The sequence below is a fragment of the Schistocerca serialis genome, chromosome 2 (assembly GCF_023864345.2).
Source record: "Schistocerca serialis cubense isolate TAMUIC-IGC-003099 chromosome 2, iqSchSeri2.2, whole genome shotgun sequence".
NCBI lineage: Eukaryota > Metazoa > Arthropoda > Insecta > Orthoptera > Acrididae > Schistocerca > Schistocerca serialis.
In genome coordinates this window covers 121,048,185-121,066,926 of record NC_064639.1, presented here as the reverse complement: position 1 = coordinate 121,066,926, position 18,742 = coordinate 121,048,185, and the positions used below count along the sequence as shown (strand labels likewise).

The 18,742-nt window shown below is 38.3% G+C and overlaps 1 protein-coding gene across 1 annotated transcript; it reads left to right on the top strand.

Annotated features, from left to right (window-relative positions):
* The first annotated feature begins 6,657 nt into the window (after positions 1-6,657).
* On the top strand, positions 6,658-10,192 carry LOC126456799 (ankyrin-1-like). Its single transcript, XM_050092588.1, has one exon. The coding sequence runs from the start codon at positions 7,282-7,284 to the stop codon at positions 9,220-9,222; it is 1,941 nt and encodes a 646-aa protein (XP_049948545.1). The 5' UTR covers positions 6,658-7,281; the 3' UTR covers positions 9,223-10,192.
* The last annotated feature ends 8,550 nt before the right edge of the window (positions 10,193-18,742 follow it).

Genomic DNA, 18,742 nt, shown 5'->3' with positions numbered 1-18,742 from the left:
CAAATTCAGTATAAAATCTGATAGGGATTCCATCTGGCCCCGGATCTTTGTTCAGTTTTAACGATTTCAGCTGTTTCCCAACGCCACTGACACTAATTCTCATTCAAGTCATCATTTTCTGTGGTATGAGGATTTAATTGGGAGTATCGTCCTGGGTTTTCCTTTGTAAACATCTGAAAACAGAGTCAAGCATTTCAGCTTTTGCTTTGCTGCCCTCAATTGCAGTTCCTGTCTCATTCGCTAGGGACTGTACACCAACTACGGTGCTACTAACAGCCTTTACATATGACCAGAATTACTTTGGGTTTTGTGAAAGATGATTTGACATTATTCTGTTACGCTACCTGTAGTCACTGAAGGCTTCACTCATTGCTCTCTTGACAGCCAAATGCGCCATGTGGGCTGGCTCGCGCTCACGTTACAGCGGTGGCTAGGTGTGGAGAACGAAGGGGCGAGGGGAAGGAAGATTCACAGTTCCACTGCCGATAATTACGAGTTACATGCAGATCTGCCGCTTCACAGTGGTTCCTTAATGCGTTTTACGGAAAATTTATTTTCGAAGACTGTTGTATTAATGATAAATAACAATGAAATGGAACACCTCTTTTAATATTTTGATGAAGCGAAAACATTGGGCAGCTTAAGTGCAAAACATGATATTTCTTACGTCTGATGCACCCTTATGATGAACCTCATTTTAGGACGAAATTTAAATTGAAGTAAACTTTATTTAAACGTTAAATATAGAAGCACGGGAGGTTAATGAAGACTACTTATTTTGATTTTCACTAATGCATTAATATTTGTTACTACTTTTTGAGCACTGCTAGTTCGAAGACGAATGTTCAGGCTGAAGACTGTCAGTGAGCTTCCGTGGGTAGCTTCCGTTCTCTCGGTAGCAGAAATGCGTCGCTCGTACAAGTATGTTGACATATCGAAGCTGCAGACTTGTAAAGTAGTGGCAATTTTTGTTGACGAAAATGCTTAAAAACTTATGCGAGACTAATTTTGTTATGAAACCTACCACGCAACTGCCGGTCATATTGTAGGTCTTTTAACCCCCTAGCCGTAGCTCACGAAGGAAACTCCACATCGCAGGCCCCACAGATTTAGAGCTAAGACGGCCCAGTGTATATCCCGTCAAAAACTGAACACAGATCAAGCATGCAATCAAGAAGAAGATGCTCTGAACTGTAAAAATAAATAAATAAATGGAAATAGTGAACGGTCTAAGAACAAGAAGTGTAATAAATGTTAGACTAAATGGAAAGGCATCGTGGGGGAGTGGTGATGAACTACCAACTGGGCGAGTCATGATCGAAACTCCATCGTGCCATTTACTTATTTATTCCAGAACGAGATTTTCAATCTGCAGCGGAGTGTGCACTGATATTAAACTTCCTGGCAGATTTAAACTGTGTGCCGGACCGAGACTCGAACTCGTGACCTTGCCTTTCGCGGGCAAGTGTTCAATCAACTGAGCTACACAAGCACGACTCACGCCTTGTCCTCACAGCTTTACTTCTACCAGTATCTCGTCTCCTACCTTCCAAACTTTACAGAAGCTCTCCTGCGAACCTTGCAGAACTAGCAAGAGCTTCTGCAAAGTTTGGAAGGTAGGAACGAGATACTGGCAGAAGTAAAGCTGTGAGGACAAGGCGTGAGTCGTGCTTGGGTAGCTCAATGCCGGCACGGTAGCTCAGCGTGTTCGGTCAGAGGGTTAGCTGCCCTCTGTAATAAAAAAAAACTGAGTTAATCAATCAACAACGAACTTAAACGGATGTCTTACGACTTCCGCCCCGAGCAGATGCAACGAACAAAAGTGAACAAAATGAGACTAAAAAAAAAAAAGTTGGTAGAGCACTTGCCTGCGAAAGGCAAAGGTCCCGAGTTCGAGTCTCGGTTCGGCACACAGTTTTAATCTGCCAGGAAGTTTCATACTTATTTATTTATTTCACACCATTGTGAAGTGTCTGTCTGGTCACTCAAATGTTTGTTCTCTTTCTGTAGTCTTGGCAGTTGTCATATTATACATTGATTATAGAAAATTAGTCATGTCATAAGAAAACGTTATCGGCGCAAGTAAAAGTGATGAATAGTGAGAGCAGGAAAGATACGACACAGACGTCACTCAGAAAAGAAAACAACAAATCAACAAGGAAAAGGATGTGAACTATGTTACAACAAAGAAATCAAAGAGTCAAGACTTCCAAAACGGAACGCAACTTCAAAACCGTTAAAATACATGTTTTGACAGAGTACAGAGAAACTGTGTGATTGTGAAACTGTTGCGTTCACTTGTTGCAGCTTACGTGACAAACTATTATGTTTTTATCATTTCCTTCGGAGTAATCACATTCACAACCATATGAACACCTATATCAAGCAAGGAGGGATATCTCACTCACTTACCAGTCATAGCCGGCCGGAGTGGCCGAGCGGTTAAAGGCGCTACAGTCTGGAACCGCACGACCGCTAAGGTCGCAGGTTCGAATCCTGCCTCGGGCATGGATGTGTGTGATGTCCTTAGGTTAGTTAGGTTTAAGTAGTTCTAAGTTCTAGGGGACTTATGACCACAGCAGTTGAGTCCCATAGTGCTCAGAGCCATTTGAACCATTTCAACCATTTGAACCGGTCATACAAATTAGGTGCGTCGATAAGAGATTTCTATCATATGACACACGTCCTGTCACTAATGCCGTTTACGATACACACCTTGCACCTCGCTGTTACAAACGGACGTTACACCACGACACAGACACAAATTTGAGTAAAGCGAACACCGAAAAAAAAGGGAGGTTTGTACACAGCTCACCCGCTTCGTAGATTAACGACACATCCATCTTTTTTTTTTTTTGTTGATCTCATTTTGTTCTATATTGTCCGTTATATTTGTTGTTATGTTCCCATGACACCCGTTCAGGTTCAAATGGCTCTGAGCACTATGGGACTTAACATCTATGGTCATCAGTCCCCTAGAACTTAGAACTACTTAAACCTAACTAACCTAAGGGCAGCACACAACACCCAGTCATCACGAGGCAGAGAAAATCCCTGATCCCGCCGGGAATCGAACCCGGGAACCCGGGCGTGGGAAGCGAGAACGCTACCGCACGACCACGAGCTCACACCAATATCGTAAAGCAATATCGTAAACTTGGTCGAATTGCAGATGCATTTTGTTAAAAGCTTCTTCTGAAAGCAAAAATATATTTTCATAATGAAAATCTTGGAGAAAATCATTCAGACATCTCTTTCTCTGCTCCTATATCGTAAATACTTTGTTCGACCACACTGCTTAACCGTGCTTTATTTTAATTTTTGCACCTCCTCTTCTCGCTCTTCGCCTCGCAAGTATTCGTATCTTTCGTATGGGAGGTAATATAATGTCGCCATAGATTGATTTTTTTTTTTCATTGTGTTCAGAGCTTTGACGAACACTACACTTCTCAAGACACCATCACCTACCGCAAACAATTAGGTATCTTACACTGACGTGTTGTAAATTAACGTTGGTAATTTTGACCTTCGCTTTGTAGTTCCTTATCACGCTACGTTTCATCGATTTAAAAAGAGCTACTCTCGACTTTAAGCACTACGACGTAAGTATATATGCTTGCGTTTAAGGTACGCCGAACCGAGTAATTACTGCCATTCCTCCGAAGACACCGCACAATTTGCACAAGGACTTCAGTCTACCCCATTCCACCGCCAGCACTCACTGTCCAAGCGGGCGAACCGAGCATAAGCGCTCTTACTGGCCTAGCTGCCGTGTGAACAAGCCTGAATTGGAGTAAACAGCACAAACAACATCTGGTGAGGATTGAGAAAAGCGCGAGATGTTTCTCCGGAAACAGCTCTGTCTCGTCAGTTGGTAAGGCTTCTGGTAGTTTGCGCAAACCAGTTTCAAGAGATGCAGCTCGAGGCAGCCAGGGTAACGTTCATGACGTCATAAGGATAGGCTGCCTTACTCGTACAAGAGTCGATAGCTGCATCTACGGTCAGGTTATCCTGGTCCCGCAGCAGCTCGCTAGATCGTCAGTAGTTGCTTTCATTGCAATAATTGAAATTGTTGCTGCCTTTTCTTATCTCGTACCTGATAACGTGCCATCTTCATTCTCATTTGAAATTTTACTTTTAAACTTTTAAAAGTTACTATGGGTATATCTTAAGAATGTTTATTATCAGTCGTTCAGTATATTTTGATACCATTGACCTTGTCAACATCTAAAGTGCAGTCATTACAATTAATACATCAGCTTTCTGGGCAAGCAAATGTACACATTAGCAAGAGTGCAATGTCAGTTGCTAAAACACTTATTAACATATATAGTTACTGGAATTTACATACATACATATAAATGCTAAATTACAATAGTAGGACTATATCAAATACATACATATAAATATTAATTACATATTCTATCTGGTCTCGGGATTGCTGCAGGATCATGTTGACTTCTTGCCACAATATTTCGGCTCCAAACCGTCCAGCCATCGAGTGTCCGCTGGACGCTTGCCAGCCGAAATATTGTGGCAAGATCCTGCTGCAGTCCCGAATCTTCATAGAATAGTAAGTACGCCGGGAAAACTGTAAGAATAATTAATTACAAACATTTACAGTTACGATTATTTATGGCTATCTGAAGCAATATACTTGTATACTTATTTGCATATATATAAATGCTTTATTCTAATTATATCGTCATTACGTGCAATTTTACTGGTCATACGGCTACATGAAGCACAATTCTTGAAAATCACTCTCCATAAATTCATCAACTGTGTAAATTTTCCGTTCTTTTTAGCAGAATTTCTACAACTTTCTTGGACTTGTGTTTGGGAGTGAAGTGAGCTGTTGTTGGCAATGTTGAAGAATTTAAGGCTTGTATGTTTATGGCTATTGTGTACAGTAAGTCTGTCATAGGGCTATTTCTTGTACGGTATTGTGCAGATAAACATTACTTCCTAGCTTGTTTGTTTATATTTTCTGGAGCGTAAATCAGTTAATGCAACTATTCAGCAGGTTTAGAAGCTCAGTCGAAAAATACGTGACGGCTGTTCAGAAGGGTTGGGGTTCAATCAGTTTATGTACAACAATGGTTATTCAATCATTTATTGTTTCTTTCGCCTCTGGCAAAGTAATATGTTATAGTGATGGGGAGCTCGTGAATGAGTCGTTCAAATGAACGCTTCACTCCAGTGAAGTGTGAACTAACCACTCAATTTCAATGAACTGGTACTTCAAACTCTTCAGAGATAGCATACTCCACACTTTTTCCTAATTCACTCACTCTCTTCCCCTCTCCCACTACATCAGCGCTACTTCACTCATCCTCCCTTCGCTTCAGTCCTCCCTCCACTGCCCGTCGACGAATCGCGCCGTGTTTGTGGGGAAAGATAGGTTTACGAGGTGTTGTGGTGGTGAGGGGCGAGGGGAAGGCAGCGTCAGCTGCTTCCTGCAGTGCTGGCATCATTACCCGTGACCATTTGTGCAGTAATACTTCGCGTCTACGAGTAGCCTACCGTTGGCAGCGCTTGCAGACAAATGAATATTAAAGATCCAAACGAAGAGGCTGGCTGTGTGAGCACGAGCAGCCAACATGAAAATAAAAGGTTTGTTAATAACACTGAAAGAGGGTTCAAAATGGTTCAAATGGCTCTGAGCACTATGCGACTTAACTTCTGAGGTCATTAGTCGCCTAGAACTTAGAACTAATTAAACCTAACTAACCTAAGGACATCTCACACATCCATGCCCGAGGCAGGATTCGAACCTGCGACCGTAGCGGTCGCTCGGCTCCAGACTGTAGCGTCTTTTTTTTTATTATTATTATTTTTTTTACTCATTTTGTTCGTTGCCTCTGCTCGTGGCGGACGGCGTAAGACATCCGTTCAAGTTCGTTGTAGATCGATTAACTCAGTTTTTTTATTACAGAGGGCAGCTAACCCTCTGACCGGACACGCTGAGCTACCGTGCCGGCAATTCGCCTAGATCCGCACGGCCAATCCGGCCGGCCTGAAAGAGGATTTTACTTGAAATCGTACCAATGACTACAGGTGACAGTTTACGTTTTGAATGTGGAGGGTTATTATTCTCAACAACAATAAAATCTACAGGAAAACTTCTGAATAATTATTTAACGTAGGTGTATAGACTTTGTGACAGTGGTAAACATACTCATTCTATTTTGCATTAAATTTCAAAAGGAACATAAAATTGGACTGCATTTCGTTGGTAGCCCTAGTTTTCAGTCCATGAATACAACAAATAATGTTTCACTTGGCAGATAAAGGCTTTTTTGGGCGCTTCATGAAAAAATGTCGAGCAAGATTAAATGTATCACGTTCTTTATATGTGACAGGCTTCTCTGTTTGTCTTTCCTTTGTCCCCTTCGACCATGCTCTATTTAAGTTAACTCAGACGCTGTAAGAGCGTAAAACGTTGCGTGCACCTTACTGCATAACTCGGCCATCTGTTGGTAAAATTATGAAGTATTACGAAGCTTTATTGTACGAGCGAGCTTAGCCGCGGCTGAGCTGCGAACTGGGCAAGTTCGCTAGGCTTCCGTACTTCATGAATGAACTACTTCATTTGAACGCTTCACTGCAAAGAGTGAAACGAATGAAGTAGTTCACGGGAATGAACAAGTTCGACTCATCTCTAATATGTTACCCAGTTAGTTGCACCCGTTTTACCGCTAGGTGGCAGTCGCTCTACACCTTAAATCGCTAGCCAGCCGTGTGCCTGGAAGATTCGTTAACAGTTTCAGGAGTTCGCGTACGGATTTGTGATATTACTGCTTTCTTCGGAGTTACCGAGAATGAACGTGAATGCAGTTTTTAAATGCATGAAGTACATCTTTTTAGTTGGTGTCCTAGTTGGCGTCAGTAAGGGGATTCACGTTTTTATGAATCGACCTGTCTGCAATAGTGTTCATATTTGAATATGCTTTGAAAGATCGGATTGTGAGCTTGGTTGTGTATAGTGTTAATATTTGACTGAAGCTGTTCAATGATCGCAGTGTTGTTTTCAGTATTATTTGCTTGGACACAACCGTAGATAAGTTGTTATTGCTTCTGTATTACCAACTGAATTAGTGTCTCAAATGTTGGAATACCTGGACAGCATATTTTCATTATTTGAGTGAATTCTATTGCAAGCAGTTGTTGATGCAACAGTGGAGAGTGATGACAGTTTCATGCGAGTGTTTGTCAATAAGAGGTGCGTAAGAGTGCAGTGTTTCTTATTGTTAGTGTCCACGACGTATTCTTTAAACCATGTTTGCGAACGACATCGTAAAAGATTTCCTCCACGCGGCAGTGACAACCGGCAACTTGCAAGCTGTCAGAGAAATGCTGGCGAAAGGAGCAGACATCGAAGCCGCCGATTCTTTCAAGTTACGACCGGTCCATATTGCTGTGGGGCACGGCCATTTGGACATTCTAAAAGCGCTTATCGCAAGGGGCTGTAATGTAAATGCACGTGCATCTTGCCCTTCTCCGATTTTAAAAAGGGTCGAGCAGCGTTTGACGCCACTACATTTTGCAGCTGAATGTGCTGACCCAAACTTCGCGGTCACTTTGATCCGTGCTGGAGCTTGTGTAAACGCCAAGAGTAGTTCCAATGTGTCGCCACTGCACCTTGCAGCACAACACGGTCATTTGCCTATAGTGAAGGCACTAGTTTCTGCTAATGCTGAAATGAATGCCGAGGACGACAGAAAATTCACTCCTTTACTTTACGCCGTGGAGAACAATTTCGAAGACGTAGCAAAATTTCTTGTACAGAGCGGTGCTGTTGTAAATACTAGAAATTCGGACCGCGCGACGCCGTTGCATTTCGCAGCAGAGAAGGGAAATGTTAACATAACAAAGTTGTTGATCGAGAACAGTGCCGCTATTAATGTAAAGAGTCGGCGAAGCTTTACTCCGTTGCATGTGGCCATACAAAACAGGCATGCCGCAGCAAGTCAGCTTTTGATTGACAGTGGAGCAGATGTGAATGCGAGAAATACCGAAGGATGGACCCCTTTGCATAATGCAGCATACAGTGGCTACCCAGCGGAAACCGCAAGACGTTTGATTGCAAAAGGTGCTAGCGTGAATGCCAAAGACAGGCTTGGATTAGCACCATTGCACCTTGCTGCAGATACAGATTTCGCTGACATAGTAAACATCCTGATCGAAAACAAAGCTGACGTTAATGTCACTGACGATCGAATGTGTACACCACTGCATAGCTCGGCTGGCAAGGGCAGCTTGGATACCATAAAAGTTCTTATTGCTAGTGGCGCTACAGTTGATGCGAGGTCTCAGTACCAAGCTACGCCATTGCATTTTGCAGCAAACTACTGGCATGTCGAGGTAGTTAAATATCTGTTGGCAAAAGGAGCCGCAGTTAATGCAACTGATCACACAAACTGCACGCCACTTCACTTAGCAGCAGACGAGCTTTCCGCCCACCGCAGTTCGGGGGCACAGCCACAGGATTCTAAATTGAATACCGTAAAAGCTCTAATTGAAAACGGAGCAGATATGAACGCAAAGGAAAGCAACGGTGAGACAGCTCTGCACATAGCTGCAAAGTATGGAGATTCAGTCGTAGCTAAATGCCTGTTAGAGAATGGTGCATATTATGACGTGAAGGCCAAATCTTATTCTGGTAACGTTACCGTTTCAGACTTTGCCGCGGCGAGTAGAAACGAGAGTATAAATGCGTTATTGCGTGCTACTGAGGAGCTGTTTCACGCTGTGAAAATATCCAAGTGTGCGGAAATAGAAAAATGCCTACAAGAAGGGGCATCAGTCAACAGCAGAAGTATCAAGTATGGAACACCACTTATGTATGCATCTTGGAAAGGTCATTTAGCCGTTGTTAATTTTCTGCTAAAAAATGGGGCCAGTATCAATCTAAGCAACAGTAATGGCATTACTGCACTACATTATGCAGCAAAATTCGGGCATTATGAAATATTGTGTGTGTTATTACAACATGGTGCTGTATACAATGCAAGAACCAAAACAGGTAAGAAAACGCCACTACATTTCGCTCAAGAAGGAGGGGGAAAAGAACTTATAGACACACTAGAACTGATCGAATGTGTATTTGCCAGAATAAACAATAAGGATAACATAGTGCTGAAGGAGTTAAACGAATTAAAGGACAAAAAATATGCCGAATTTCTTGCCATAAAAAAACTGCAAAAACGTAAATGGTGAAACCCTGACACAAATAGCTTCAAAAAACGGATGTGGGGAACTTCGTAAAGTGTTCAGTGATTTGTAATAGAACGGTTGTTTATTATCCATCTATACCAGTACCGGTAATAGTTTCGGAAAAGAAACTGAAATTATACAACATAATGTTAATTTGCTGAGATTTTGTATGCTGTGAAAGAATATTTTGTTGTTTTAATTAACAAAATAACGACTGTCAACTGAAAATAAAATTGCTTGACAGGGTAATTGCAATCTATGCACATTTGAGGTGTTTAAATGGTTATCATGTATTTCATTCTACTGATAGTTCACTGGTAAAAAATAAAATTAGGTTCCCCCCTGTAGCATTTCTTACGAGATTATTGTGAATACCCCCATGCATCAGTACTCAAGCTTTCTTTAACGTAAAACTTTTCAGAAGTTTCAAAGCATTTGTGTAAATTTTCATAAAATAGATGCATTTATTTGGGAACTGATACAATTGTGCCTGCTATTTCTGTGTTTATTTTGTGGTCAAGTATCACTTCACTGTTAGAAGTATATGAAAATTGTGAGTTAAATATTTCTTGGAAGTGTCACAAGTTCTGTGATTTTGTGAACAATTCATCAGTTATTCATTTACTTCATTCATGGTGAAAGAAAAGTTCAAGTTGTTGACATTAAAGACTGTATAAAGTTTCGTTTTTATGCTCTTTTGTAAATTACAACATGAGATGCTGCACAAATGTTTACAGTAGTTGATATGTATAACCCATATGCATCTTATCATTCTCATTTTATGATAGTTCGATAAAGTGTTTCAATAATTGCTGTAAAATTCTCATAACTTATATGTTTTTATGTTCTGTGGGAAACCTGTTTCAAATACAAACTCCAAAGCCTCTGAACTAGGCTAAAGCCACCGCATTTTTGCAATATTTCAGGATGGACGTCACGTCATAAAAGCATAGAAACAAATCAAATGCTTGAAATTATAAATAAAAAGTAATGCTCTTTTTTATCAATTAAAATATGGACCTAATATATATATGGTATGTTTGCCTTGCATGCTTGACTATCATTGATTTGTATTTAAAAAATTTAGTCATAACTTTGGAGCAGTTGTTATTGAATTTGCATGTACAGCACTTTTATAACAAATTATGGAAGGAGCCAATAACATTCAAGCATTACACTCACACATACAGAACATGTAGCATAAATAAACAGAAATCTCCTAGTTACATTAAAATATGCACAGTGCTCATAATTGTACAATTTGGAATCACCACAGTAATAATCATACAAATGAGAACGTAATCATCTCTCCCTCTCTCCTGTGTATTTTGCGCAAGCTAAATTTAACATAGTAGAATTAAGTTAGGAGAAAAAATATTCCTCAGAAATATTAATTAATTGCTGTCTAGTATCCTATTGGTAGCTTACATTTAGAAATCAAATAGTACTATTTATCTACACCTGTAACTGGAGAAGTCTGTTCAAGTGACCATTGCTACTTGTCGTGCAGACAACAAGATATTTTTATTCTTGAATCCCTATTATTATATGCTTTGTAGAAGGAATGAATAGCATGGTAAGTTTCACATTTGTTTCTTAATGTGTAGAGATACCAAATTTCACCCATTATCACTGACAGGGCATGACTGAAGTTCTATGCAGTAGAATATGGAACAAACCCTTAATTTTCACAGTGGGGTAAAGACTACATGGAAATTAAGTTTGTGTCTTGATTTTGAGTGAAAAAATTTTAGTTAATCTGAAATATATTATTATATAGGAAATGTTATTTTATTTTATTGTGTGTTCCATTGATCCTGATAGCAATGGAGTTGCAAGGATATGGCATGTTAGTATTTTGCTATGTTAACAATGTAGCAGCACACAATATGGTTAATTCATGACAAGACTCATAGTAACAACATGGAACACTAGAAGAAATAAAAACATATTATGTACATCAGAATTAACCTGTATGTGTACATATTCAAATTAACAACAACAAAGTATTTGAGCAGCAGTATAACATTACAGTAACAAATAGTTCACATTTGTGCTTACGTTGACTGGCTAACTAAGTTGTGTAATAAAAACTTGCTCCTCTGCACTAAAAAATTCGCTTAAGTAGAATGACTTTTGTACTGGGTATTCCTTCAGTTTGCTCTTGAACTTTGGTGTTTCAGGAGCAAGATTTTTGATGATACTGGGTAGAGCATTGTAAATTTTGATGCCTGTATAATTTACTCCTTTCTGTCCAAGAGTATAGTTTGACTGGTTATTATGAAAGTCCTCTTTTGACCTTGTGTTGTGACCATGATATTCACTATTGGTTTTCAAGGGAGAGTGGTTTTTATGAATGAAGCATACAAGGGAGTTTATGTACTGAAATATTGTTAATACTTGCAGTTTCCTAAACAGATTCCTGTATGAGTTCCTTGGTTGAACACCACTCATGATGTGTATAGCTCTCTTCTGAGCAATAGAAACTTTTTTTGCCAATGGCTGTTTGCCCAAAAGACGATTTCATAAGACAAAAGTGCGTGGAAATATCCAAAATAAGCAGCTCTTATGGCCTCCTTATGTGTGGTTGATGCAATTATGTGGAAGGCAAATATTGCAGAATGTAGTCTTTTTTTCTAGATCTAGGATATGGTTGGACCAATTTAGTTTGCTATCAATGTACACACTCAGGAACTTAACTGAGTCAACTTGTTTTATTTGTTGTCCATTACATTCTATATTTATGTCCCCCAGTTCTTTATGTGCCATGCGAAATTGTACAAAATGAGTTTTTTTCCTTATATTCAGAGAGAGTCCATTATAGCTAAACCATTTCAGAATATCACCAAATGCATTGTTCCCAGTTGTTCCCTGTTGCTTTATCAATGAGAAGAGAAGTATCGTCAGCGAATAGGGTGAACTCGCTCACTGACGTGGTGCAGTGTGGGAGGTCATTTAGAAATACAAGAAACAGTAAGGGTCCCAGTACAAAGCCTTGAGGCACTCCAGTGGTGACTGTGCCCCACTTGCATAAATCTGCGATTCCATTACTGTCAGTATTTATTACCCTTTGTTTCCTATCTGTAAGGTAGGATTTAATCCATGTCCTCATTATTCCACCTAACCCATAGTAGTCCGCTTTATTTAGCAGAATTTCATGGTAGACACAGTCAAAAGCTTTGGATAACTCACATAGGATTCCAACTGGTGCCAATTTTCTGTTAAGAGATTCGAGAATTTTACTGGTGAAAGAGAAAGTAGCATTAGATTAGATTAGATTAGTACTTGTTCCATAGATCATGAATACGACACTTTGTAATAATGTGGAACATGTCGGGTTAATAAAAGGTGTCCATACAAGAAGTTACACTAGACAAAATATTTTTAATTTTTTTTTCTTTTTTGTGGAGGTTGGGAAATTACCCACTTACTATATCCAAAAGTTCATCTAATGAGTAGAAGGAGTTGCCATTAACAAATTCTTTAAATTTCCTTTTAAATGCTATATGGCTATCTGTCAGACTTTTGATGCTATTAGGTAAGTGACCAAAGACTTTTGTGGCAGCATAATTTACCCCCTTCTGAGCCAAAGTTAGATTTAACCTTGAGTAGTGAAGATCATCCTTTCTACTAGTGTTGTAGCCATGTACACTGCTATTACTTTTGAATTCATTTGGATTGTTAATAACAAATTTCATAAGTGAATATATATATTAATAGAGGGGAAACATTCCACGTGGGAAAAATATATCTAAAAACAAAAATGATGTGACTTACCAAACGAAAGCGCTGGCACGTCGATAGACACACAAACAAACACAAACATACACACAAAATTCAAGCTTTCGCAACAAACTGTTGCCTCATCAGGAAAGAGGGAAAGACGAAAGGATGTGGGTTTTAAGGGCGAGGGTAAGGAGTCATTCCAATCCCGGGAGCGGAAAGACTTACCTTAGGGGGAAAAAAGGACGGGTATACACTCGCGCACACACACACACACACACACACATATTGTGTGTATGTATGTGTCTGTTTGTGTTTCTATGGACCTGCCAGCACTTTCGTATGGTAAGTCACATCATCTTTGTTTTTAAATATATTTTTCCCGCATGGAATGTTTCCCTCGTATATATATATATTTTTTTTTTTTTTTGAGGCTACAGTGAAGATTTCTAGCTCTTTAAATAAGTGTCTGCAGGATGATCTTGGATGAGCTCCAGCAGTTATTCTGATTACACGCTTTTGTGCAATGAACACCCTTTTACTCAATGACGAGTTACCCCAGAATATGTTGTCATACGAAAGCAGAGAATGAAAATAGATGTGGTAAGCTAATTTACTCAGATGTATATCGACAAAATTTGCAATGACCCTAATAGCATAGGTAGCTGAGCTCAAACGTTTCAGCAGATCCTCAGTGTGTTTTTTCCAGTTCAACCCCTCATCAACGCATACACCTAGAAATTTTGAATATTCTACCTTAGCTACCGATTTCTAATCGAAGTCTATATTTATTAATGGGGTCATTCCATTTACTGTGTGGTACTGTATATACTGTGTTTTGTCAAAGTTTAATGAGAGTCCATTTGCAGAGAACCACTTAATGATTTTCTGAAAAACATCGTTTGCAATTTCACCAGTTAATTTTTGTCTGTCGGGTGTGATAACTATACTTGTATCATTGGCAAAAAGCACCAGCTTTGCATCTTCGTAAATATAGAATGGCAAGTCATTAATATATATTAAGAACAGCAGAGGACCCAAGACCGAACCTTGTGGCACCTCATTCTTGATTGTTCCCCAGTTTGAGAAATCACCATTTTTTTGCATATTATGTGAACTGTTTATTTCAACTTTCTGCACTCTTCCAGTTAGGTATGATTTAAACCATTTGAGCACTGTCCCATTCATACCACAGTACTTGAGCTTATCTAGAAGTGTTACACAATCAAAAGCCTTTGATAGATCACAAAAAATCCCAACGGGTGACTTCTGGTTACTCAGAGCATTTAATATTTCATTAGTGAAAGTGTATATAGCATTTTCCGTTGAAAAACCCTTCTGGAAACCAAACTGACGTTTTGTTAAAACTTTATTTTTACAAAGGTGTGAACCTACTCTACAATACATAACTTTTTCAAGAATTTTGGGTAAGGCAGTCAGAAGAGATATTGGGCGGTAGTTGTTGGCATCAGACGTATCCCCTTTTTTATGCAGTTGTATAACAATGACATACTGTCTATCTGGGAAAATACCCTGCTTCAGAGAGCCATTACATATGTGGCTAAGAATCCCACTTATTTCTTGGGAACAAACTTTTATTATCCTGCTGGAAATGCCATCAATTCCATGTGAGCTTTTATTCTTGAGAGAGTTTATCATCTTCCAAATTTCAGATGGAGAGGTGGATGAAATTTCAATTGTATCAAATGGTGAGTGTAAGGCCTCTTCCATTAACTGCCTTGCTTCTTCTAATGAACATTTGCATCCTATTTTGTCTACAACATTTAAAAAAATGATTATTCACAAAGTTTTCGACTTCCGGCTTGTTGTTTATCAAGTTTCCATTCGCTTTGATGATGATGCCGTCATCCTGTACTCTTGGCTTTCCTGTCTCCCTTGTAATAATATTCCAAATTGTTTTGATTTTGTTATCAGAGGTATTAATCTCAGACATGATGCACATGATCATGCTTCTGGACTTTTTAATATTCTTTCTTAATCTAGCACAGTAGTTTTTATAATATTTAGCTGTTTCTGGGTCATTACTCTTTCTTGTTGTTAGATACAGTTCTCTTTTGTGGTTACAATATATTTTATTCCTTTAGTAGGCCAAGGTTTTTTGCGTAGTTTCTTATAATTAGATTTAACTACTTTCTTGGGGAAACAATTTTCAAATTCTCTTGCAAGTGTATCATGAAATAAGTTATATTTTAAATTAGCATCGGGTTCCTTGTACACCTCATCCCAGTCTAACTGCTGAAGATTTTCTCTGAAATTTCTAATTGTTGATCATTAATTGAACGCACAACTTTGGAGGGTAGTTTTGAATTACTGAATGGAGCTGTGTTATATACTGTAACTAGCTGAGCATCGTGATCAGAAAGCCCATTCTCAACAGGACAAGAATTTATGTTTTTAAACCTATCTTTGTCTATAAATGTGTTATCTATCAATGTGCTGCTGTCCTTTACTACCCGAGTAGGAAAATTAATGACAGATATGAAATTGAAAGAACCAAGCAAGACTTCCAGGTCATTCTTCCTATTACACACTCTCAGTGAATCAACATTGAAGTCCCCACAAATAATAATTTGCTTTCCCCTATCTGACAGATAGCACAACAAGAAATCCAAGTTTTCCAGGAATAAATGAAAGTTTCCTGAAGGGGACCTATGTACTGTTACAATTATAAAAGAGCCTTCTTTCAGTTTAAGTTGACAAGCACATGCTTCTATATGTTGCTCTGGACAAAACTTTTTTGTATCTAAGCTTTCTATACAGTGATAACTTTTGACATAGTAGCAACTCCTCCTCCCACTTTATTCTCTCTACTCATATGTGCAGCTAGTTTATAACCTCTGATATTTACCTTTTCCATGTCAGACACAATGTGATGCTCAGACAGGCGTAATATATCTATTACATTATCAGATTCAATGTCATCTAAACATACCAGGAGCTCGTCTACTTTATTCTTCAATCCCGGAATATTTTGGTGAAAAATGGTAACATTTCACGAAGCATCATCAATTGATAGGCCTTGCCGGAAAGCTAACTGACATTGACTGAGAATGTTATGGCTGTTCAGGTTATTAACAATTTTCCTGTATACTAGTTTCTTAAGGACCTTAGAAAAACTTATTAGTAGGAGTATTGGGTAGTAGTGTGTGACATCAGTTTTTTCACCTTTCTTGAAAAGTGGTTTCACACAGGCATATTTTAATCTAAGTGGAAAAATACCTTGTTTTAGGGATTCATTAAAAATATGATACAAGACAGCATTTATATAGCCATGACAGTGCTTAAATATCATAGCTGAAATATTGTCAACCCCACAAGCGTTTTTTGTCTTGCTCTCTCTGATTGTCTTATTGATCTCACTAATTGTTATGGGGGTTATCTGCATCTGGAAAACTCTGGCATTGTTAGCTTTATGCAGAGGGGATATTGCATTACCCACTGAGTCTTCACAGCCATTTTTTCTGCAGCTGTTAAAAATGTTTATTGAAGATATTAGCAACTTCCTCAGTATTTTTTACAATGTTTCCATGCTGAATTAATTCTGTGACACTCTCCCTTTTTATAACATGCCAGATGGTTTTTGATTTGTTGTTTGAGTTATCAATTTCAGATGTTATCTACATAGTTTTGGATTTTTTATTACTCTTTTTAAAATACTGCAGTGCACTCTATAGTCCTCCTTTTTGATGGGATCATTAGATAGCCTTAGGGATTCATATAAATTTCTTTTTGTTCTACAGGAAATTCTGATCCCTTCAAATAATAACTCAAATCCATTTGAGAACTGATTAAATTTTTCATTAATATTCCTCTCCATGAATACCGGGATCCAGTCGATCGGCTGTAAGAGAAGGTTGAAGATTGTTAAGTTATCATTATGAACTGGCCTGACAGTTTTAAAGGAGTGTTTCAGTTTGTCACACAGTTTGATATCATTTACTGCAAGTAGCTGACCATCATGATATGTCAGACCATTGGAAATTTGACTTACAATAATACTGCTGCTTCTGTATCTGTCCAGGAATATATTGTTAATTAGGCTCTTACAAGTACTAGTTGCTCTAGTGGGAAAGTTAACTGCTGAAATTACATTCAATGATTCCATCAGGTGCTCTAGTTCTCTTCTGCTGTTATTTGTAGTTAAGAAATTAATATTAAAAATCACCCATGATAATTAAATCCTTATGTTTTGAATATATTTGGTTCCATAAGGTTTAGAAAGATACATATTTTCCCTGCAGGGCCCCTGTAAACTGCCAAAATTATAACTGCCTTATTATTTGTAGTAATTCTTGTTCCACAGACTTCAAATGTGGAGTAAGAAACTCCAAGATCTGTAGAGACCTACAGTAATCGAGAACTGTGGTTATATGCTTCAAACAAAACTCTTACTACGGTACTTGATTTTGCTGAATACATGTTTATTTGCCGTAGAATAACATTGATACAATTTACTAAAGTTGTTGCTGTGGACACGTTTGATTGTAAATAGAGTAGGAATGTAGTCCACCATGACTTCAGCTTCATTTATTAACTCGTGTTCTCTTGATCCAGTACACAAGAGAATTGCATGGATATGAAACAAGTCATAATTATACATAAGAACCGTATTGATAGATGCTGACAGGTACAAATTTTAATGTGTGTATAGGAACAAAATACCCTAATAATTACAAGCTTAGGCATTTTCAATAGTGAGCAGTGGTATAAAACACTCAAATAATAATGTCCATTTATTCCACATTACAAGTTAGAAATTTGATGGAACTGAAGTACTACATCATTAAAATTAGTTAAAAATGTCTTGTTGCACAATTATTTAATAAAGATATGACCAGTTTTGGCCTGTAGTAGAAGGCCGTCTTCAGATAATATACCATCCAGCTGACGATGATGACACTTAGAACAGCTGTGCTGACCCCAGTCGCAAAAGCAGTTTTGCGACTGAGGTTAGCACAATTGTTCCTAGCATCAATCGTCAGCCGGATGGTGCGTTATCTCAAGATATGGCCTACTACTAGAGTCCAAAACTGATCACATTTTTAATAAAAGACTGTGCAATCAAGGCAGTTTTTTACTAATTTTACTTTGCTGACAGATCTCTGTTCCTGATAAAATTTTGACTACATCATTAATGTGAGCAAAAATTTCCATGCTAACATAGGGTATCATGTTCTTTTACAAAGTGGTAAGAGCAAATACAGTGTATCATACAAAAAAAAAAAAAAAAAAAATAGTGTAGAAATGTTTACGTTAAAGAAATCATTAAGAGAGTAAAAAGAGTTTTCCAGAACAAATCATTTAATTTACTTTTAAACTCTGGCATTACACTGGTAGGATTTTTTATGTCTGATGGGATTGCATTTAACACCTGTTATGCTTGAGTAGTGTATCCCTTTTGTCCTAGACTCAAGTTTTTTCTATCAGCATGCAAGTTGCATTTTGATCTTGTGTCGTAGCCATGAAAGCCACTATTGGTTTTGTGCATGGGGAAGTTCTTAAGTAAAAAAGCATATAAGGGTAGGATGTATTGTGAGATCATGGTTAATATTTTATGTATTTTAAAGAGATTTCTGCATGAATGATTTCTATTAACTCTGCTTAGAATTCAGATAACTCTCTTGTATGTGACAAATACTTTATTTTCCATTGGTTGGTTACGCCAAAATATTATGCCACAGGACAACAATGAATGAAAATAGTCAAAATAAACAGCCATAACAGCGTCAGTATCAATAGTTGCTGCTGTAACATGTAGAGCATAAGTTGCTGGATTAAG

Excerpts from the sequence above, each read along its gene's own strand:
- LOC126456799 (XM_050092588.1), top strand. The coding sequence starts at position 7,282 with ATGTTTGCGAACGACATCGTAAAAGATTTCCTCCACGCGGCAGTGACA.